Raw genomic sequence first — 24,218 nt, 5'->3', positions numbered from 1 at the left:
GAAGAACATCAATGATCCTGATGCAGAAAGCCATTGTGAGGAATCAGGTTCTATGGAAGGGGACTGTCATCATGTTTTTCAAAGTATATAGAACAGAAATTTAAATAACCAAAGATGGCCATGTTCTTAAAGTGCTGCATCTAGCTCATGCCAATCATCCAATCCCTGATTTTTGAGGGTCATTGGAATAGGATAGCAATGGAAAACTAATACAATGTGATAAGATGTATTTGTGTTCTTCCGCCAGCACTTGTAGGGGGCAACATTCTTCCTTTGGTTTCTTTTTTTTTTTCATTTTTTTTCTTTCTTACTGATTTTTATTGATCTCTACATTTTTCTCTGCTTCCCTCCCTGCCTCTCCCCTCCCCTTTAACCCTCTCCCAAGGTCCCCCATCCTCCCAATACTTAGGCGATCATGTCTTTTTCCACTTCCCATGTAGATTAGATCTATGTATGTCTCTCTTAGGGTCCTCATTGTTGTCTAGGTTCTCTGGTTTCTTGGATAAGGACATGTGTTGGCTAGCTCCGTCCCCCATGTTTATTAGTTGTGGTAGTGTCCTCTGAACCTGAACTCTAGTTTTTGGGCTGTAGATGAAGAGCACCGTCAATCAAAAAGGGAGAAGTGCGGAGATGACACAGGGCCTGATGAAGTAACGATAGCAGCTCACTGCTTCCCACATGGCTGTGTGCCTCTGCTCCAGGGTGAGCTCACTAGAGCACCATGCCGGCTCCTCCTCTGCATGCTTTTCTTGCTAGAAATGTGCCACCCATTGATTGGCTCAGGGGGCCTCTCTTTTGATTCCCATTCATTTTCATTTTTCCCTCAATTAAAAGAAAAACAAACAAAAAACAATGAAACGAAGCTGTTCTAGAGACTCATCCATACTTGGCCTCCCTAATACTTGAGAGCAGATGTCATGTTGCTGTCTGCTTAGTTTGCCAGAACAAATGCTACCTGCTCTTCTTGTAAACCAGGATTTCTAAGGCTCTGCTTAGTGCCTGTCCTGCTTCCTTCATGTTTCTGTTTGGTTGGTGTAGATGCCTGTCTCTGAAGTTCACCACACACTCTTGCATTGAAGCATCGGAGGTCTCAGTATAATCAGGACACAGGTTGAATTTTCCCTCACTAGAATTCCTGCGCATCTTTGCAATGTGATGGTTCTTACTCAGTCTTTCTATATCCTCTTTTGTAACTTTTCATGTTAGCTGGCAAATGAACAAAGACCCTAAACTCTTACAGGGGGAAAGGGCAGTTGATGATTGTCTGTGTTCTACCATTTTCATATGCAGGAAGTCTCACTACAGAGACCAGATGCTGTAGTGATTGATGGTCCTAGCTGTGTGGAAGGTTAATCTCAGCTCAGAGAGCCTACCTAGGTCCCAACCTTAGCAATGCCCTTTACTGGCTGGGCAGTCCTTTCATTGTTCCAAGTTCTCTATCTGGAAGGCAGGAGTAATCAACAGTGTTTAGTGTAGTAATAGGGGCGGCGGGGCTGCGTCCCCAGCACCCGGCCGCCCCCAAGGCTAGCTTTACCCAAAATAATTACACGGACACTGTATTCTTTTAAACACTGCTTGGCCCTTTAGCTCTAGCACTTACAGGCTAATTCTCACATCCCGATCAACCCATCTCTAATAATCTGTGAGAACCGGTCTTACCGGGAAGATTCTAGCCTAGTCCATTCTGGGTCGGAGCTTCATGGCGTGTGTCTGCCCAGGAGCCAGGAGCATGCCATCTCTCTCTCTCTGAGGCGTCTGCTCCCGAGAGGAGAGCTGTGGAATCTGTGCTCACTTCCTCTTCCTCCCAGCACTCCGTTCTGTTTACTCCACCTACCTATGTTCTAACCAATAAAATGGGCCAAGGCAGTTCCTTTATTAGCCAATGACCTTCCTCCATCAGTTTAGCCATTGTGGTTGTTTTATAATTGACTGAACTAGTGCATCTAAAATATATAGAAGTATTTCAAGTGCCCAAAGTGTTGATAAATTTTAAGAACCAAAACTGTTGCCGTGGTGTCTATGGTAGGAGAACTTGGGTAGTTTGAGTGATGGCAAAGGGTTTTCTAGTTTGGTCTTTCTTCACTGAAGCCCCGGGGTTTTCTGTTAGCTTTCACTCATTTGCTTTTATTCTCTTCACAAAACTAAAACACAGGAAATGCATTGCCAGGCCATTCTGAAGACTAGAGTTTGAAATGAAAATGCTAACAATGCTATCCTGCCTGCTAAACCTCAGAGGAAAGATCTTCCTTGAAATCATGAAACTTTTTGTGGTCTCAGAACCTCCATCATTTGTGAGACCAAACCTCTAATTACCAATTCCATTTCCATGTTGCCTGGGTGTGTTCATCTATATTCAGATGTACGTCTTCTAGTATGTTCTGTTGAATCAGTGCTCACCCCAAAGGATGATCCCATGTTCACCGGATTTTATCTGCAGCGATCCTATTTCCAAAGTAGTCACAGTTTGTCTCCCAAAGGTTACGAAGGAGATACCGTTCAACCCATAATTTCTAGAGCACAAATATTCAAAATGGGATAGTTGGATGTTCCCAAATACAGAGAGGATTGCATGTGTTAGAGATGGAGATAGGAGATTACTGACAGGTGATGCCTAGAGACTTCACTGAAAAGTAGGCTTTGGGAGTTTCTCAAACGAAATAATGTAGTCCATACTCTTGCTAAGGGATAGCAAGAGTTCCGTCCCGTTACAGATTGGAATGTGGACTGGAAGTGTAACAGTGGCGGTGATGAGCAGCTTCCGAGGATATAAGGTGTATACCTAGTTGGCATTGAACAGCCTGCTCTCTTTAGGAAGCGCCTTTCCCGAAATATGGAATAAATAACAGTTTGACAGCCGTGAGGTGTTAAGATACTTTTAGCAGGCTTCATAAAAGTGTTGTAGATTTTTTGGTGGTCTGGCCAATTTCCAACACAGATAGTTAGGCTGTGCTTATGTAAGATGCCTTTGGAGTCTCCTAGGGATGCGAATGTGTCTACTTTCTAGTTGAAACACTCAACTGTTTGCTCCTGTAACCAACAGAACTTCGCTGATGGATAAGTCTGAGTAGGCCAGGTTTTTTTTTTTTTTAATATTTATTATGTATACAGAGCATTCCTTCCATGTATGCCTGCAGGCCAGAAGAGGGCACCAGACCCCATTACAGATGGTTGTGAGCCACCATGTGGCTGCTGGGAATTGAACTCAGGACCTTTGGAAGAGCAGGCAATGCTCTTAACCTCTGAGCCATCTCTCCAGCCCCTAGGCCAGGTTTTTGAAGTGCTTAAAGATCCAATGAATAAAATGTACATGATAAATACAGGTTTACTAGGATAAAATAGAGGTTTACTGGTGTACACTTCACCAGTGTCTCCTGAGTAACCACTCTTGATTTCTCAAAGGGACCATTGTGACAGCAAATGATAGTGGTAGCATGGCCGCTATTAATAAAAACCCATCTCTTTTGTGTCTTTGTCAAGAAGTCTTTTGTAAATACCAAGTTAATGACAACTTTGGAAAGAGAAATATGGAAACTGTGCTCAATGTAGAATTTTTTAATCCTTACAGGAATGTGAATCAACGAAGATTAGATCATCCGTAAGTAGGTTTTTATATGGTTGTTTCATTTCCAGTTTTCCATGCCTTCCTAACACTTGATCTTTGTATGAACACTGCTGCCACATTCAGACATGAGTCATGGTCCTTAAAATGTTTTCCCCACATTTGAGACCTCATAGGATATGAAGAAGAGCAGTCTCTCGTCATTGACCAATTTTACGTTCTGGAGTCTTAACCTCCCATGGTAGTTTGTGGCTGTATTCATTTAGCTCGTGAAGTAGGCTGGCGGACCCCTCGGCACGTGAAGTTCATTTCCACTAAAGTATTGTCTCTAAAGTGTACCTTTCCTATACATCTCCCTCCCTCTTCCCTGGGCAATATGTCTGTAGCTTTTCTGTAAAGAAAGATGCTATGCACAGAAAACCAATTCCAGTGTAGGTGAAAACAGACATACATCAGAAGCAATGGCTCTCAGATGAGCTATGGGAATACAATGCCCTGGTCTTCCCAGATTAAGCCAACATTAACTCGAGTCTATGGGTAAAGACAAAGTACATATCAAACTATCTTCATGGTTTCCACACTGTTGAAATGAGAGTGGGGAACTCTAGTCAAGACCCTAAAATCGTGCCTGAAATGATGATTAAAATAAAGAGAATTATAAGAATTACATGTGTATATGTGTGTATTATGTATGTGTTCTTGTATGTACAAACTCCTGTTTATATTTACCGCCTCGCCCTTTTATTTTAATATGATTTCTCTTCCTTCCCAACCCTAGGCTCTAGAGAAATTAAAGCTTTCATTCCCTACACAGGAGTGAGAAAGTTACCTCCATGGGCCACTAAGTGTTTCTGAATTTGTAGGTCCACTTCTTAAGTCAAAAAGCTAGGAGGCCATCGTTGAAATAGTAATTGGTGTTGTGTGGCTTCCAGTCACTCATTGTATTGATGAAAAGAAGCCCAGTGTGCAGAAGGAAGCTGATAGGAATGTGAAAATTGGAAAGACATGTTTAAGCCAGCATACTTTATGCTGGAATCCAGTCATCACTTTGCTGAGTTCTATAGAATTAAAACAAAATCTTATTAATAATATTGATGACTTGCAAGATGCCCCAATGTTTCAGGAGTAAACCCTTCCATTGCATTGTGTCTCTGTGATGTCTTAGATTCCTACCTTTACAGTCATGGCAATTTGGATACACCTGTTACCATTGAAGCTTTGACGGATGGTATTTTAGATATTATTACAACTTCTTTCTTTTTTCCCTTGACACCATATGTACAGGGAGAGCTAATCAAGGAGGCATTCCAGCCTTGCTGTGCTCTGCATCTACTGTTGAAAACTCACGCTGTGAGCTTCTCATTAACTAGCTTTAAAGAAGTCTCAGACAGTACACAGACATTCCTGAAAGCACAGGCCGGTGCTAGCGGTACTATGGGGAGGTGCGGTCAGCTGGGGCTGAAGGGCAGTGTGCAGTGGCTGAGAACAGAGTTACCTTGTGTGGACTTCCTAACTGGTGCCAGTAGCTTTGTCTGATTTAATCGTCATGTGAAGGCTGCATGTTATTGCTCTTCTTCTACAAATCAGAAACTTACGGTTCAAAGAGGTGGAGTAACTTCCAGAATCAAAGCAGTCTTTCTCTTGCTCAGATTCCTTCCTTGGCTCCTCTTTGGATGTCTTTTAAACTTCCTGCATTGCCTGCCAAGGCCCTGTTATCTGTCCCTTGTTACTCTTCATGGCTTCATCTCCATGAAGATCTTCATCTTCCTATCTTTTTCACTTCCTAATATCCACAGGTTGTTTCTTCTGCTAGGAGCAGTTTTCCCTCATCAGACCAAGATTCTAGTCCCCACATACCAATTTCTTAGCATTGCATAGGTTTCAGCTTGCCACATCCTCCGAGAAATATCACATCTTCCTTGTGTTCTTGTGCTCCCTCAGCGGAGGTTTACTGAGGAACTCATACTGTACTGGGCCCAAGGAACACAGCGGTACACAGAAAAGGCAAAGCCTGCATTGCGGTTTAGACTCTGGCATATTGACACTCTTCTAACCCACATGTTACTTCAGTGCGTTCTCACTGCTCTAGTCCATTCCTGGAGCTTAGGACACTAGCTATTTTATGAATGTCATCAGCACTTAACATTTGTTAAATTGGAACACAAATACCTCCGTTCAATAGCTTATCATATAGAAGCTTAAGATCATTCTGTCTGCTCTCTTTTATCTTTTCAGGTTCCCTAGATGCAGCCCCCATTGTCTTGTGACCTTGGTAATTCAATGGATTATATATCTGATGAACGTATTAGTTCAGCAAACCTGCAGCTGAAACACAGTGGCTTTTAGTTATCCATCGCAACTGTACTTTTATGCCAGATTTATCTTTTTAAGACTTAATTCCTGAAGACCCTCACCAAGCGTTCCACCTAAAGGCAGCTTCCTACTTTGCCATCTCACAGGTGCCCTCTAATCAATCCACTTTTGAAAACAACCCACTGGCTTCTTGTCTTTCTGGCTGCCAAAACCTTCCTCTTCCTCTCGGGCGGTACACAATTTTACCAGCACTGAGAGCCTGTTCCTCTAATGAACTCATCTTGATATTGCCTGCTCACCTTTGTTTACCTAATTTCTGGTGTTCCATAAGGTTTATCGTGTGTTAAAATTCTCAGTCATGTTCTGAGAAGCAGAGTATATGCTAGCCATATCCCTTCTCCCCATGCATATCTATGAAGGCAGACACAAAGCAAAATATTTTATGCTAAGTGGAAGGAGCTCCTAAGAATGATTTAGAGTGAGCGTCCAGTGCGGCTGGTTCCTAGCACTCCCCCTGGGCTCTCTGGGTCTGCAGAGCACATTTGAAGCCATGTGGCTCTGGACTTCATGCTAATGTTTGCAAAGGAAAGGTCAAGACGAGTCAAGATGACTCAGCGGGAGGAAAATTACTTTTCAGAAACCGGAGGAAAGAGTCGCCTTTGCCAAGCATGTGTTGGCACACATTTTCAGCCTCATGTTCTCTCTTTCAATCACTTCTCTGGAAGCATGCATGTGGCATTAGCTACAGAATCTGATTTTTGTCCCTTTCCATGATTCAGACACTCGGGTGGCTTGCTGACCTCTGCACTAGGCTTCAGGTGTGTGCATTCTGTGTATCAGCTACCGAGAAAACCTGTGAACCACATTCTGTTCTACTGACTGGAAGGTCAGATGAGCAGCAGGTGGGCCATGGGAGCCCCCCTCAGGGCCTGCTCGTATATGTAAGTCTGTGTGCCTCCAGAACACTCCACTTCTCTGAAGAGAAACTGCAGTTTGCATCCTTTGGCTGTGCTGTCACACATAGTTAAAAATCATTTTGTATTTGTGTATGTTCTTGGTTTGCTAAAAAAAAAAGCAACTATTTTTAAATCTCTATAACCTCTATAATATTAGCTATATAATCACCACATGCTATTAATAAAATTAATGAATGCCAAGGAGGTAGTCTGTTTGGTGAGGCGCTTGCCATGAAGACATGAAGATGCGAGTCCATCCAGGTCAAACGCTGGTCAGGGCGGCATGTTCTTACTATCCCACGTCTGAGACAGAACCAGGGGCATGCCTGGGGCTCATGGACCAGCCGGCCTAGTCTAGTCAACAAATTTCAGGACAGAGAGAGACCCTGTCTCAAAACCCAGGATGGATGGCACCTGGAAAAGATTACGAAACATAACCTCTAGATTCTACACACATGTGCACACACGTGCACACCCCCCCAACATGTGAGCATACGCGCATATACAGACAGCACAGAAAAATAGGAAAGTATCCTAATTTATATGCTGTACTATTATTTAAGACTATAGTTATTTTTTTTCTCTCTGGAATGAACTGTTTAGAATACTCTCTCATTGAAGAAAATAAGCCCTCTTTTAAAAAAGAAAGTACTTTCAGATTAATAAGATGATGGTGACATAATATTTAAGACTTTATACATTTATTTATTTATTATTTATTTTGTTCCTATGTCTGTTAGCATGTGGATGGGTACAGACATGCCATAACATGTAGGTGGAAGTCAGAGGACAACTTGGGTCTCTGTTTCTACCATGCGGACTCTGAGACTCGAACATAGGTCATCACGATTGGCAGCAAATACCTCAACTGCTTTGTCATCTTAGAAATCCAAGAGAGATATTTTGAAAGATAATTTATATATCTACACATATATGTATATATATTTATATATGCACATACATTACATGTGTAAAGACAAACATAAAATCAATTAATACGGAAGATGCAAAGCATCATGGAAATCCAGTGAAGTAGGCCATTAAAGATATTTAACTTGAAATTATGGGGTTTTATACAATAATCTTTTCCTTTGTAAAAAGCCGTTTAACCATTTATCAAACATGTATTGTGAGCATGTTTTCAATCTTCTATATATTATCAAGGGGAAGAAGAATTGATTGATCATGCTCCCTCTTTTTAGCAATTCAAATGTATAACAAACAGTCATCACTCTTAATTAACAAACATTAAACTGGATCTGAAATTATGATTGCTAATGAATCACAAGTATGACAGGTTATCAGCAGCAATTCTGTGTTTTGTAAACACCTGCATTAATTTTCTGCGATCAGTCAGTTTGTATGCCAGATAGAACATGCTAGGCAAATGTTGTTTGCCTAATTTAATTAGATATTTGCCATACACTATAGAAGCAAGGAACATAACCCTGGTCATGTTTAAATCAGAGACAAATACATGTATAAGTGCACAAAGTACACAAAGACATTATGATAAAATGATCAAGTTTTTTAGAAGACTATTACTATCATTTTTTTGCATATAGTCTCCAAATGGCATTATTGTCATTACTTCTCTCGCCCTTCCTTGCCTACTGTGCCCTCCCCCCTTTATAGTTGTCCCCTTCTCCTTTCAACTTTCAAGTCACTTAAGCCTTCCCCCCCTCCTTCCCTCTCCCTTCTTTTAACTCTCTCATGTCTTCTTTCTATTTCTTTGACTTTGTACACACTTAATATACATCATAGACTAGGACCCTCCTATGAGAGAGAACACATGGTGTTTATCCCTCTGAGTGAGGGTCAGCTCATAACTGACTACTTTTTCAGTCCATGCGTTTTCTTGTGGCTTTTCTAATTACCCTTTTCTTTTATGCCACTTAAAATCCCACGATGTGTGCATACCACATTTTGATTATCTGTCTATCTGTTGATGGGCATCTAGGTTGGTCCCATTGCCTCTGTTAAACAAGAACAAAACTGATGGCAAGCAGATAGTGAACTGATTTGCTCAGTAATACACTAATGGAATATACGAGTTTTCAATGCATAGTTCTCCACCCTAATCTAGTGCCCAGAAGTTTCAAGATAAAGAAGGAAGTACATTGATAGCAGAGAAACCAGTACTTTCCAATGTTAGTTTTTAGACACAGTTCCTCTCTCCATTTTGCTGTTAAGTTCTCGGGGGCCTTGAATTCTATTTCTTTATTGATCTAATGCAAGTTACATGTTTATATATCTTCAATGTTGTTCATCCTTTAATGTAGCATTCTTAGTAAACATTTTTATTTATTCATGAGGTGATAAACATTTTTGGAAAATATCTACTTAGGGAACAATAAAATAAAATACCAATCAAGAAAAATTAGTTTGACTTAAGACATAGGCATTTCCTTGGTCAGACTTACTTTTCAGATGCTGATTTCTTAATTAGCTTGCAGATTACTGAGTTCTCACATCTCTGAGCTTTTTACATATTTTAGCACTTTTTAAATCTTTGAAGAATACGTGTATGTATTTCTGAGGTAGAATGTCATAGAGCTTAAATAGTTGGTCAGTTCAGAATTAGAACTAAAGTTTCCCGGTGTTCTTACATAGCAAGGAAGCTTTGCTAGGGAAGCTACAGTCTGCTGCGGTTCTGTGCCGTTTTTTGTGCCCTTCCGTAGGCACAAAAGTAGACACTGCCTGTCAGGCTCCGATCAGCTCTCCTCGTTTGTATAAGGCATGGATAGAGCTGTGTACTTCGTCTATTTGAAAGTCATGTTTAATTAAACTCTTCTACTGCCCCTCTGTGTATAACGGCAAGATTAATAGTGAAGGTGTGGAATATGGAGTGGTGCTATTTATTTTCTCGCCTTTAGTTTTTTAAAAACACATAAAAATTAATTCCTAAAATTGACATAGTTGAGTATCATGACACAAAAAAAGAGATGACTGATGCCTTTTCTCTAGTCAAAAGATTTTTTTAACTGAGTTTTCCAGAGAGCTAAGAAGTATTTCTCTCCCTCTCTCTCTCTCTCTCTCTCTCTCTCCCTCCCTCCCTCCCTCCCTCTCTCTCTTCCTCTCTCCCTCCCTCTCTCTTTTTTGAAAATCCATTTTGTGAAATGTCATCCATTTCTTTTCTTTCCTATGTCACTTCCAGTCTTTAAAATATTACCGCTATTACCCGGCCAGGGAACAGAGTGATCTTGTAAATGAGGTTTGCTGAAAACAAAATGAAAGTAACTGGAAACTGTCATGGGCCACCCGCTGAAGGGCTGGCAGAAATCACAGAAGCCATTTGGAGATATTTCCACCCGTAGAAAAAAATGAAAAGTGGGTATAGGAGACCTCACCTATTTGATATTAGCACTGGCAACTTTCCGTAGGTGCTGGCTTGCATTCTTATTGAAAAGAGAGAACACAAAATGGGTTTTTATGTTTTATTTATGGCTACAGTGAGAAGGGAAGACCCATGTATTTATCTTAGTTTTACAGAATATCACAAATCATCCTTACGTAGGCGATTCTGTCCCTCGACTCTACTTCTAGAGCATACATAACATACACTGAGAGTTTTTCCCTCTCATTTTACCTTTCCAAAGCCCATAAAGTAGCTGGCAGAATCCTTATCAACGAGGCAGTGATACCTTCACAGAGAATAACTCCCCTGCCCCAGTTACACAGGGGGTAATTTGAAGAGCAAGATGGCCCCAGCCTTGAAACATGGACCAAAAAGGTGAGGCCTGAATGTGCAGGGGAGAGAGTTAAAAAAAGCAGACTGGGGTGCTCATGCATTCTGTGGATAATGAAAGCTGCTTTAGGGGAATGAACAGGAAAGCACTTGAGAAATGTGTAATGTTTCATTGTGTAGGGTAAAGCATAAGACGCTCACGTGAAGAAACAACAAACCTAACTGCCCTTAGCAAGCAAACATAACGGTTCCCAGTACCTGGTCAGTTCTAAGTCCTTAGCAGCTGTTACTTAGTCCTCTGAGAACAGTGCTGTGTGGCTAATCTTTTTTGACACAGCATGGAACAGGTAGAATGGAGAAGAGCTGATTTCTCCACGGTCAGCCACTCAGCTGGTTAGATGCTGGAGTCTGGCTTGGGAGCCAAGTAGTCCATGGTCAGAGTCTGTGTTCTTATCTATTGCTCTATGTTCTTCTCCCTGAGGATGAAACAGAACATTGGGAAAACACTAAAAGGAAAGCTGTTGTCACAGTTATTTTAGTTTATTTTATTTTATTTTAGTTTTTTTCGAGACAGGGTTTCTCTGTAGCTTTGGAGCCTGTCCTGGCACTAGCTCTTGTAGACCTGGCTGGCCTTGAACCCACAGAGATCCGCCTGCCTCTGCCTCCCGAGTGCTGGGATTTTAAACTAAAAGGATAGACAGGCTGAGAAAGTCCAAAGGCTGCCTGCCTTATTTCTGAGTAAGGAAACCCTGTGTTCCTGGATACCGAAAACCCAAGATTAGTGTTTTTTAAATTAAGAGTATTAGCATTAATTTGTAAATAGTAAATTAGATAGCTGCATGTATTTAATAAACTCATAAATATTTGGATATAATTGTATCAAATCACCGTGTTTATATGATACTCTTGATTGATGATGACTAGCAATGATTCAGTGAGCTACTTAAGGTAAATAAATCTGCACATCAAATAAGCAATAGTTCTTAGGACAAATAAACAATGATCACATAATTTTAAGAATGCTGAAGTGTTATACATACTTGTTTATAAATATACATCAGAACCATAACTGTGATTGATATGACTTAATTTATATGATTGATATGTCATAATGAGCCTTTAATAATTAAGCATCTTTACTGAAATCTAGATTGGTGATGAGACAAAAAATTACTTTATACCTTTAATCCACTAACACAATTCAAAAAATATCTCAATAACAGAGAGCAAGGCAGCTTATGTTGGGGCTGGGGGAACACTTGAGTATAGCTTTCAATTGTTTCCTTTCTTTTGACTGGAATACACCTCTTCTAGTATGTGTTCGCTTGGTAAATAGTATTAAAATGAAGACAGAGTATCTTTGTGTCTGCTGCCGCTTACAAATCGAGACTTCCAAGCTTAGTGAAGTATTTGGCGATAGAGTGTAACTTTCGTACCCACAGTGTATTGTGCCCTTTCCTTATCAAATGCCATTTTCACTTTCTCTTTTACATCAGGCGTCAGATAATTTATCTTCCTAAAATACCTTCATGAAGAAGTGAGAGTTACTAACATTTCTGGTTTTCATTGAAAGTATTGCTTTGTATCTGATTTTTCTAGGTTTTTATTTTCAATACTTAAAATTTCTGATGTTAGCCAATTTTAATTGGATTCATATTTTTCATTAGTGTTCATAGGTATCAAACTGTAATGAACTGGTTTAGAATTTGTTTTCTATGGAAATACCTTTATTATTTGAAATATGCCACTTTTGGGGAATTAGAACCCCATGAGGTTTTGATTTTGTTGTATTTTGTTTAGATTTGCTTATTTTACAGTTACTGTTCTTTTCTAGATACTAGCAATCTGCAGTGCAAATCCTAAGGTTCTCAGCATCTCTGTGACCTTTTGATGTCTCAGATTTACACATATTCTAGTTGATGAGCTGTGCCTATTGTAGGCTGGCTGGTTTGTACTTGACAGCTTCTGTACTAAAGATTACTTAAACTTGTATTATCAACAGGAAGAAGTGTAATACTCCTTGTTGTGAACCTTCAGCCTAGCCTCTACAGGCAAATCTTTCTTTGAAATGGCTGGGTTTTGGAAAGGAAAGCATTTTGATAGGAAAAAAATATTCTGAGAACCAGTAATATCGATACCTTAATCCCTGTGTCTTAGAATGAAACCCAAACTTCGTTAGTTCCTAACCTCAGGGCCTTTGTTGTCCTTGGAAGATGTGGCCAGTAGGGAAAACACAGACTTAAGGCCTGGGGCTCAGGAGAGGGAGAGTTCTACCTTTGCTAAAGGAAAAGTTGCCATGTTGTGGTTTAGTGCGAACTGGAAAAGTTTACCCAAGAAATCTGTGCATCATACAAATCCTTCAGCATGATAAAAGTCAGTGTTTTGGAGGAACGGAAAGGTCTCTTTAGAAAAATAATGAGTCACAAATTAAAACTACTTTACTTATAAATCATAGTACCAGTCAAACCCAGCTAAGAAAGTCTGCAATATTTGTCCTTAAAAATTTTTGTTTTTGTCTGTTATTTATCTTCTAGTTTTTGACAGCTTAGAAAAAAAAATAACAATGCAATACTGTGTCTCTTGACATCCTAATATGTATGATCTTTCTCCATCCTGGAACTCTGTGACATTATAAAAATCTTGCTCGGTGTGAGCATGAAGTTGACTCAGTGATATTCTTTGATAGGTCTCCTTTTAAAGGGTTGAGTAAATGACTCACTATGTACGCCTGTACTCTGTCAGCACTATTGTCCATCATCTTGTCTGAACGTGTATGTTTTATATTTCATTTATTATGTGCCTTTGACCAAGAAAGACAGCTTTATCAGAGCCTTTCAAGCTGTTATTTACATGGGAGTTTTACTGGACTTTTATCCTAATCCTAGTGTGGTCAGTACTAGCAGCTTCGGTTTACATTTTCTAATGCCATAATTTAATTGCCAGCGAGAGCTTAGAAACAATGGGATTCTTTTAAAAAATTATTAAGCGGTGCCACGGAAATTCTCCTTGGTATATTTACTAAATTAATTGAGATTTGCAGACCTACCTAATATGCATGTGATATAAGAACGGTTCTTGTTGGGAACACCGGTGCCTCCAGCCAAAAGATACAAGGCGAACTTCACCCATGGCCTGGTTGTTTCCGACTCTCCGCTTCGGCCTTTCTTGAGATGCTGTTCCTGGATCTTGTCAGGCTCGCTCCATGTCCCATTAACTTCTCCACATAGAAAAGCCATATTTAGGGGCCTTGCGAGCAAGCCGTCATCCTGCTTTTATATCACAAGGTTGCCGAGCTGATTACAGAGACCGTTTCTCTTCAGGACTCCTTTGCCATATTGGAGAGTGAGTGCACTCCTGAACTGAGACTGCATGGCCCCTGACAGCTCATTGCCCCGAATGCCTGCAAGCCTGCTTTGTGCTAGGTAGCACTGTGCACACAGACATTCAGACACTCGTATGTTTATATTTATTTTTAATCTACACCCACATTCTTTATGCCTTAGAAGTCAGAGCTAACCAGCTTTCCAGCAGGATGTGGTATGGGAAGTTGGGGGAGGCACTATTGCCTTCCATTAAAAAAAAATATATATATAGAAAACTTTTCTTAGTGTTTCCCACCCCGCTCTCCTCACTTCAGAACCTTTGATCTTTGATCAAAGTCATTGTTCCCAATCATGTATGAAATTGTTCCAATACAATTTTAAATAGAGTGTACCAGGAGTCGTGGATGGAGGGGATCATTCTCAAAAGACAATTACGAAAGAGTAGCTATTGCTTGGCTCTGTTTTTAGTAGCTACTAACCTAGGCAGCCTGTGTGTGAAAGAGCTAGTGTGTGAGCTGTTCTGTTGGTCCCTGACACACCATCAGCCTCTACCCTGGATGTTGTGAACTCCTCTGTACCCTGTCACTCAAGCCAAGAACAGCACCATGGCAGCAGTGATGGCTTCTCCTCCTCCTCAACTGTTTCTAGCACTTTCTTGTCCCTACTTCTCCCGTCTGAAGACAAATAGAGGACTAGTCTCTGAGAAGACAGTCATCAGGTTGTAACATATCAGGTAACTAATGGATGTAATAAGTGATGGCTCACCCTGAAATATTTTATTTCAGTATCTCTTATGTTAATCTTACTAGCATTCTCATGATTCTGGAATTTTCTAACATCTAATTTTATTAAGTGCCATGATTCTCCAAAGGTCTGTCAGTGAGCTTACTATCTGTTGAAGATACAATTGGGGCAGGGGAATATACAACCCAATATATGGCTATTATCTAAGAGCTGTGCCCATTATTTGCAGTGTGTTTCTCTATGACTGATGGTTTTTGCCTTATCTCTTAACTGACACGTGGCTATGAAATCCAGTGTGAAATTCTAAATCGTTCGTACATTATGTAATGATTAAGCCAGGAAATTAGCATTCCCATTAAAACTGTAGTCAGAATCCTCGCTTCCGGCTGCTTTGAAGGGTACAGTACCTTATTGTTAGTGCTCTTTCTCACTGTGCAATAGAGGGCATCATTTATTACCCTTCTGTTAAGTGACTTTTTATCTGTGAGCCAGCCTCTCCTACCTCATAGTTTTATCAGTGCTGGCCTCCAGTGGAGTGCTCCACCCAACCCCGCACAACTAGCCCTTCAGAATTCGAAACAAATGAGACAAGTCCCAGGGGATAGAACAAAGTGTGTGCTTGTGAAATGAGCTTGCTTGATAGTGGGATAGGACTTTTTAAAGCCTGTTTGATCAACAGTATTGTGAAAGCCAAGTGCAATGGAATATGATAGGACCTGGCCTCCTGAGGAGCTCTATATGGATAATGACAAATGCCAAGTTTTCTTTGGGCATTCCATGGTAGCAATTACTTGGGCTTTGCGATTTCCCCTATGCATTACAAGATTTATCCTAGCAGTCTAGTGCCTAGGAACAGTCAGTGTTTTAATACCAAACTTACAGAATAATATGAATATTATACAGCTTCAAAGAGGATGAATAACAGGGCCATCGTGTCCCCTACTGGGAAGGTTACTGGATACACTTTCTATTAGTGTGCCTGTCCTAGCCTGCATAAAGAAACACAATGCATCAAATGCCCACTGAAAAGGTAAGTCAACCACTAGGTTGCTTACAGTCCCCGTCTACTCAGGAGGCTAGGTCCTATTTTATCATTCCATGTGTAGTTTGGACCCTTCCTCCACCTCCATGCATTCATTACTACATTGTGATTCTTTCAGATGATGATACAATTCTAATCTCATACCAAACTGGAAAGGGCCCCAAAGAGTTTCTTTCCAGTGTACACTTCTACTGAATTATAACTGCTATGAGGCAAACCACACCAGCATGCAGAATGACTCCTAAAACTGATGCTCAGAGGTATAAGTCTAAATGGATTAGAGAAGAATCATCCAAGAGCTTGTTAGTAGGCAGTATCTTCAGAGATTCTGATGGAGCACAAGGTGAGGTAGCCACTATAAGATAGATGCTGGCAGATCCTGTATTTGACTCGTTATTTATTTAATTATTGATTTTATTGAGCTATATATTTTTCTCTGCTCCCCTCCCTTTCTCTTCTATCCTCTTCAACCTTCTCCCATGGTCCCCATGCTCTCAATTTACTCAGGAGATCTTGTGTTTTTCTACTTCCCATGTAGATTAGATCTGTGTATGTCTCTCTTAAGGGTCCTCATTGTTTTCTGGGTTCTCTGGGATTGTGAATTTTAGGCTTGTTTTCTTTGCTTTATGTCTAAAATCCATTTATGAGTGAGTACATATGATATTTGTCTTTCTGGGTCTGGGTTACCTCACTCAATATGATGTTTTCTAGATCCATCCATTTGCCCGCAAATTTCAAGATGTCATTGGTTTTTTTCTGCTGTGTAGTACTCCATTGTGTAAATATACATTTTCCTTATCCATTCTTTAGTTGAGGGGCATTTAGGTTGTTTCCAGGTTCTGGCTATGACAAACAATATTGCTTAGTTGAGCACATTTGGTTTTGTGGTACAAATGAGCATCCTTCGAATATACTCAAAGACCCCAGTCTTGATAGAGTCTGTTTAGAATTCTGTGATTTAAAGGCTTCAAACAATAAGTGTCTCAGGTAGTTGAAGGATTCATCTTCCACCAGGACAAACGTCACAAAACTCACATTGGGTCTGTCAATCCCAAGGGCACCTCAGAGAATTCTCCGATTCCTGAATGGATTTCCAAAGGAAGCTTGGCCCAGGTTCAATGACAGAATCCCATGGCAGGGAGTGTATGAGTGCCTTCCAGATAGAGACACTACTGTAGGCCTCGGTCATACGGTGAGCAGGGCTTCCTGCTCCTCATCATGGCAGAGGTTCTAGGGAACCTGTAGTCACTAGGGAGACTCTGGGAAGAGACTTGAAACAAATAAGTCAGGTAGGTGATTACTGTAAATGATAAGTACTGTGAAAAATAAATCATAGCACAAGGTTGAAGAATGGGGGGAGAGAGAAGCTCTTTATGTAAGAAAGTCTGGAAAGACTAAGCTGAGGATGTGCAAAGTAGGCAGTCTGTGAAGTCTGAGGAAGTAAAAACATTGGCTTAAAAATGTATCCTTATAAAAGATTTTTCTTTCTCAGGCATGCTTTCTTTAAGTTTCTGTTTGCTTTGGTTGGGCTTCAATGTTTTAGATATGATTATGTGTGTATGTTGTTTTCATTTGCTGACCGTCGTAAGCAGTTGTGTCTGTAACAGCGTGGTGCAGTGTTGAGACGTAAAATCCCAGGAGTGAATGTATGTCTGTGTGCTAGGTTTGAAACACTTGATTTTAATAATTGCTTTCTTCTTTATTATGTCATCAAACTATGATCCAGTACTTTCCATGGTCAAGATTGTAGAACAGAATAAAAGATTAATTTCTATGATATGAATATACCTTCATGATAATAATGTTTCTAGATTCCAACTAAAGTAGTCTCTATAATTTTTTAATTGTCTAGAGTTTTTCATCACCTCTTATAATTTCTGTTTTAATCATGTGCTTTTGTGTATGTGTGTTTGATATGTGTGTCATGTGTGTTACTGTAAGCATGCACAAAGCCTCAGCAGGCATGTGCAGGTCAAATGGCAACCTCGGTTGTCTGTCCTCACTGTGCACCTTGAGATATGATGTCTTGTTTTGCCATTGTATCTTTGCCATTGCCTTCTATCTCAACCTCCAATCTCAAGAAGTACTGGGATCAGAGATGCTTGCTACCACAATGGGCTTCTTTGACGTGGTGTCTGGGGATGCAAACTCCGGACCTCATGCTTATTCAGCAAGCCCTTTGCTCACTCAGCCATTTCCTAAACCTGTTTGTTCATCATGGGTTTTCCTCCTTTTCCCCAACTCTCCTACAGTGTGTCAGTTGCCTCATTTTTAACCTGCGGTCTACAGGCTCTGTGAATATTCTGGTATTTCTGTCTCTGACATGGCAAAGTAAAACCCATTACTCTGGAATTTTCAGGCACGGTCAGGAATTGAAATGGGAAGGGAAAATGCAAAGAGAGGATAGGAAGGGTGAGGAGAGAAGGCATTTTCTTTGTAATGTGTCCAGAAGACCTGCCTTCCAGCCCCAACCAGGAGAATCCCTTCAGCCTGGTACCTTGACAGTTCCGGATGCAGCCATTTGGACATGATATGTGGTGTAACATTTCTCAAGTTCTTACCAAAATCCAGGAACTCCTAAGCCTGTTACAATAGTAACATGGTTAATTTCACAGATAATCTTCTGTAAGGAATAAGGCCCATGTCACTAAAGTTTGTATATAAGTATGTCGTGACTCACAAAACTTGAGGAACCTGCCAAAGGTCATTCAGATAGTGAAGAACACAGCAGGGGGTTGGCACTGGCTGGTCAGGGGTCCGTGCCAGCTAGTGTGGTTCCACATTTCCTTTTGTGGTTCTCATGGGACTGTTTTGACTTGGAGATAGTTTAATAACAGCCTATAACGTGATGATTAAATTTGCCACTACCATAAAATAATATTTGGAGCCTGTCTCACTCGGTCACGTAGCTTCGTGTTTTCTCTGAACCTTTTCCAGTAACCAATCCTCATGCCCTAATAGGGAGACACCATACAAAGAGAAGCAGTAGCTGGGCAGCGCAGAACTGTTGGGATCATAAGCATTAGCATTCAGTAGAGCCCCTTCCTTTGCTTTGCAGGTGGAGTGAAGGACACGTGAACACATGTATGTGAACACACATTTTCTAGACAAACCCTTTTTTCCTTTACTAACGTTTGGTTGAAACATGCATAACAGGTAGAAAAATCGCTTCTACATAAGAGAAGTTGGTGTTATTGTAAGTAACCGTACCAGCTACACTATAATGTAAATCAGTGGAATTCTTACTCCTTGTTAGTTAATAAGCCTTAGCTTTGCCTTTTAAAAATTATAATAGAAGATAAGTTTTAGTTGAGTTTATAAGACAGATGCCTTATTTTAATTTGCTAAGCAATAGTCCCTGCTTCCCTTTTCCTGTTCGGTTTTGTTGTTTTCAGGCAGGATGTCACTAAGTTGCCCAGGCAGGCTTTGGGCTAAGATCTAGCTGCAGCCGGAAGAGTTTGCCAACCTTCGGGTTTCCAGAGCTGTCTAAGTAGCTTCCCGTGGATACGAGGTCGTCTGTCTCCCCCAGAGCCAGCTTTCTTCGCCTGGCAGCATAGGAGCCCAAACACTCACTGCTCTTTCTTTCTTTGCTCTTGGTTGAGACCTTCATGGTATCTCAAGAAGAGCATGCTGTGCTCAGTCTCAGCCCCAATTCCTCAGTCCTTCAGAAGAAAGACCCAGTTGTGAAATATTCAACCATAAGAACAAAACTATCCTTATGGATAAATAATCTAAGACGAATTCTTACTTCAAAGAAGTGAAGAGTGTGCTTCTGATCACTTTACAGTGACTCTCTTGCTGACGGGAGGGAAGAGGCTCTGGCTGGAACCGGAAAAGGTGTGCCCAAGCACTCTTGGTTCCCGATCGCTTACACCATTTTAATAGACCAAGATTCTTAAGCACAGATGTCCTAAAACCTCGCCTAACTATACCTGCTTCATAGTCTTTATTCCACGGTGGAAAGTAGGATTTTACGAGTCATCTAAACTTCGTTCATTGGGGTGCAGGTGTTTCATCAATGGATTCTGTAGGAAGGCTCTGCCTGCTGAATAATGACCTTCTTCCTGACTCAGTAACTAACCTGTGGTCACTGTATCCAGTGTGTTAAGATATTGTCGTCCTATGAAGAAATATCCATGTGATGTCCATTATTTAAGCATAGTTCATTTCAAAATAATTAATAATTTATGTGTGTACATAAAAACCTATGATGATTAAAAAAACCTTTTTAATCAAATGAATCTGACTTGAAGCTCTGATTGTTCATTTTTAGCTGTGACCTTGCCAAACTACCTAACATATGTTAATGTCTCCTCCATATAGCAGACATTATACTGTTAATTTTGAGGGTCTCAGCATTTATAGAGGCAGTAAGTGCCAAACAAAAAGAAAGCCAAATTCTTTCTAAACTTCTAGCTTACAAAACTGAAAATTTAAGAAATATCAGTTCCTAGTGATGTTATTCAGTTACAGTTCCTCAGATATACTTTACAAAAATGTTTTGACAATTAATAATATATCTTAGAAAAACATTCTTTTAGTATATAAATTTGTCAGTTGCATATTAGACCTAGCAAAACATAGTATTTCTTATGCACATCACCATTTTTTTCTTTCCAAAACAATAATTCATTGTGGGTAGAATTCCCACCTCCATTGGACATAGATTGTGCCAGATCCTTGACCTGTCATTTTCTCCTTTCTTTTGTGTATAATTAATTCTTATCCCATGACAATGTTAGAAGGAACTTGGGAAAAATCAAATTTCTTAACAGGATTTCTTGCAAAATTGCTTTATGTATTACAACAACATCCATTGCTGTTGCTGTTCTTAGCAGCACCGTTTTCCCAGTGAAGTTGTGAGTTAGGAAACCTGAACAACAGAGCAAGATGTGCCAGTCAGGAACTCTGGCATCTTCAGCAAAGGGCTTGGCTTTTCTGTCTCATTTCTCCTGCTCTGCAAATTTGATTATATGATTCAGTCACATAAGCTAATATTGCCATAAACTCTGTTTTATCTTTCAGTTTGTGGGGACATCCATGGACAGTTCTTTGACTTGATGAAGCTCTTTGAAGTGGGAGGATCCCCTGCCAACACTCGCTACCTCTTCTTAGGGGACTATGTTGACAGAGGGTACTTCAGTATTGAAGTAAGTACACATGGGTTCCTCTTAGCTCGTTATGGATCGCTGATACTGTAATAAGATAGGGAAATAAACATCTAGAATGTAGCAATCAATTTCAGTACACTTAAGGAGATAAATAATCCTGTATTTTTTTATGCAGAGGGATGACAAAATGGTAAAATGTTGTCTTTTGCTGTTCTTGAAAATTGATTGAAAGAACTAATTAGAGTTGATAGCATAACGGACTTGAGTTGCCATATCTATGACTTATGGTTTTGAGAGTAAGTCACTTTCATGAATGGAAACAGAATGATGGCGTTCCAGTGTGAGGACACTGGCAGCTGCTAGATCATGGCACCTATCATCAAACTAGGAAATGTGTCAAAGTCATTAATTAGTCAAAGTAGAAGAGATATTCATTGAGTAGAGGTTCTTCCTCAGTTTTTCCATCATCATCTACTTTAAGGGAATTGAAATTATATTAAAAATAAAAGCAAGACCTTGTACTCAAGTCTCATGATGTCTCAGGGAGGGCCCAACAGTTATACTGGGAGAACACGGTTTCTGTAAGAGGAAATTTTGAAGCTCATAGACACTAGTCAATATGTGCTCCTAAGAGAACAGTGGATAGGAAGGAGCACGATTTTCATGTATTAAGGCAGCATGGCTGATGCCTCGCACCATTGACTCACAACCATCATACAGAAAAGGGTTTTAAAATATTTTCATATTAGATTTACAAGCCAGGCAGTGGTGGTGCACACGTTAATCCCAGCACTTGGGAGGTAGAAGCAGGTGGATCTTGAGGCCAGCCTTGTCTACAAGGGTGAGTTCCAGGACAGGCTCCAAAGCTACAGTGAAACCCTGTCTTGAAAAACCAAAAAAGCAAAACAAACAAAAAAAGGATTTACTTAAGGGACATTTAATGTTAATACAGTGTGTCAACCTCAAATATATCAACTGGATATTTGGGGTATTTAGTTACCTGCAATTAAAAATTGAAACTCTTTCTCTCTTTATATGTGTGTGTGTGAATGTATGTACATATGTTTATATGTATATATAAACCATTATAAATGGGCATAAACATGTCTGAGTATTTTGTCACCGATACATGTGTACACATACACTATGATTCCGACTACGGAGAAAGGTAAAGTATCTCCTTGCTCTCTAGAAATGTAAGTCTAGACAAGGAACTAGGATTATACACACTCTAAAGAGAACCAAACCCTGGCATGGAAGCTGTTCTAGGTTCAGAGTGCTAGGGATTGAAGCAGGCTCTCATGTACACTAGGGAAGTATCATCATAACACCGAGATCCATTCTAGTTCTGTTTGCTTTTCCTACAAAAACTACAACTCTGTATCTGCGGCCATTTAAAATATTCTAAATATCTCCTAGTCAGAGTTTTTTAGAGCTCCATTAAAAAAAATGTTTGGAATGTAGAAATCCCTGATTTGGTCTTTGGGATATGTTTTTCTTTGAAAGAATCTATAGTAGCTCTTGATAGTAGAAATAGGAGGGGGCAATATTTTGTCTATTGTGTTCATTTTGAAATTTAACATTCATACAAAGATCAAAGTATCCAGCTAAATGATGTGCCATGTAGGTCTCATAGTACATTAAAACGTGCTGAGATGCATTTGTCAAAAATGCCATCTTCATAACTGGCTCTCAGTTAAAATGAGTACAGACCCATGAACTTTCTGCATACACACAAAAATGACAAAATGTTTCAGCGGTAGTATGGTCACAATTTTGATCTATTTGTGACCTGTGAGTAGCTTTTCTGTGGCTATGATACGATCAGCATATTAAAACTGATATGATCAGAATATTGAAACAGATCAAGCATGTATATCAGTGGTTCTCAACCTATGGGTCACAACCCCTTTGGGGGAGGTCAAATGACCCTTTCACAAGGGTTATATAAGACCATTTGCATATCAGATATTTATATTATGATTCATAACAATAGCAGAATTGCAGTCATGATGTAACAATGAAAATAATTTTATGGTCAGAGGTCACCAGACTATGAGGAACCACTGATGTGTATGAAATACTCTAAGAATATTTCCAGATGTCTGCTGTGGTTGGCCTGCTGAAGCTATATTCCCCACAAAATGAACCCCCAAACAAGCTAGCTTTTGAGCAGCGATGGAAGAAGTAATTTTGTTCTCAACTGTAATTTGTCTTACACCAAACCTTTCTCCTTCTGATGATTGTATGACCCTACCTAGTCTCTTTGATCAAGCCTATGTGTATATTTAGGTCCACAGCTGGGCGTGTTTCTCTCCAGACCTGTCGTGCACAGCTGTTTTCTGTGTTTACTTCATTAAGCTCTCTGCAGGCATTCTGCAGCGCACCACCTTGAGGTGGCAGTGAGCTGGCCTCTCCTGAGACGCTTTCATCCAGACCTCAGCCCAGGCCTCTAAGGCTTCCAGCACACTGAAGTGTAAAAGGTTGTTGTGTTTATTAGCTGTGAACTTGTGGGTCAGTGTGAACCATAGTAAGCCAGGCAGCATTCCGTGCTGCCACCTGAAAATAAGAAGCAAGCAGTAGATCACATGGCGGAGGTGACAAAGCAGAGCCACCAGGCTTGGGAGCCAGCGGTCCTGACAGGGCACTGGTCTTGGACGGCCACTTCATGGTGTGCTGGTCAGACCAGACAAGTGGTATCTTAGAGGAGTCGTGTTCCATATTGCAGGAGTTTGGATCCTTTCCAGGTTTATGTGATAGCCTGCACTTGGCCATTCATGACACAGAAGCACCCATTTTGATCAGGACGTTTTGAAGCATGGGTAGTTACCAGTTCAGGGAGCTTGTCTGCGTGTAGCTAAAACCGTAATCTCCTTTTCACTTCCTTGCCTCTCGTGCTGCCTTGCAGTTCCTAAGAACTCCATGCAATTTTGAAAGAAGGCTGTCCATCTAAATGCTTAAATTACTAAGTAAATCACAGCACTTTTTATCAGTGGACAAAGAGGACAATGTTCTTAGTGCTGCCTTATTAAGAATGAGTCATAAATTGGCCAAAACTATGTCTATGATAGAAATCAGTGTAATCTTTCATGTTGAGTAACTCTAACTAGAAGTTGTTAATTCTTGTTTAGTTAGCAGTAGCAATGGTAAGGTGATTGAAGTGATCGCTATGGCTCATTTACATCCTTACTATGCAGAAGGGTCCATGGAACCTGGTGCTCTTCTCGCCTTAACTAGCTCAGACAGTAAAAAGCTGGCTCACGGCCATCGCCCACTAACAGAGCAGACACCTGAGTGACACTGATTCCTCTCGCTTCATTTGCTTGTGATAATTTTAACGAGTCTGTACTTTACAACAAATCTGACGTCGTGGTTTTGTAAAGGTCTTCAGCTTTTCGGAACGCTGGGACTTTATATGACAAAGCAGCCTCCAGTAAGAAGACCTTGCTGCTATGCTTGGCAGTCTTCCCCAGCAGATGTTG

The 24,218-nt window shown here is 40.4% G+C and overlaps 1 protein-coding gene across 2 annotated transcripts in view; it reads left to right on the top strand.

Annotated features, from left to right (window-relative positions):
- Positions 1–24,218, top strand: part of Ppp3ca (protein phosphatase 3 catalytic subunit alpha) — a 276,261-nt gene that overhangs the window by 185,460 nt on the left and 66,583 nt on the right. For both annotated transcript variants that reach the window (XM_041659798.1, XM_041659788.1), the window contains exon 3: positions 20,651–20,775. In XM_041659798.1, coding sequence (XP_041515732.1) covers positions 20,651–20,775 — 125 coding nt within the window. The remainder of the gene's footprint in view (positions 1–20,650; positions 20,776–24,218) is intronic.

The sequence above is a fragment of the Microtus oregoni genome, unplaced genomic scaffold, assembly GCF_018167655.1.
Source record: "Microtus oregoni isolate MIOR12 unplaced genomic scaffold, Mior012 000000F_ref0000247, whole genome shotgun sequence".
NCBI lineage: Eukaryota > Metazoa > Chordata > Mammalia > Rodentia > Cricetidae > Microtus > Microtus oregoni.
This window is presented reverse-complemented; position numbering and strand designations above follow the sequence as displayed.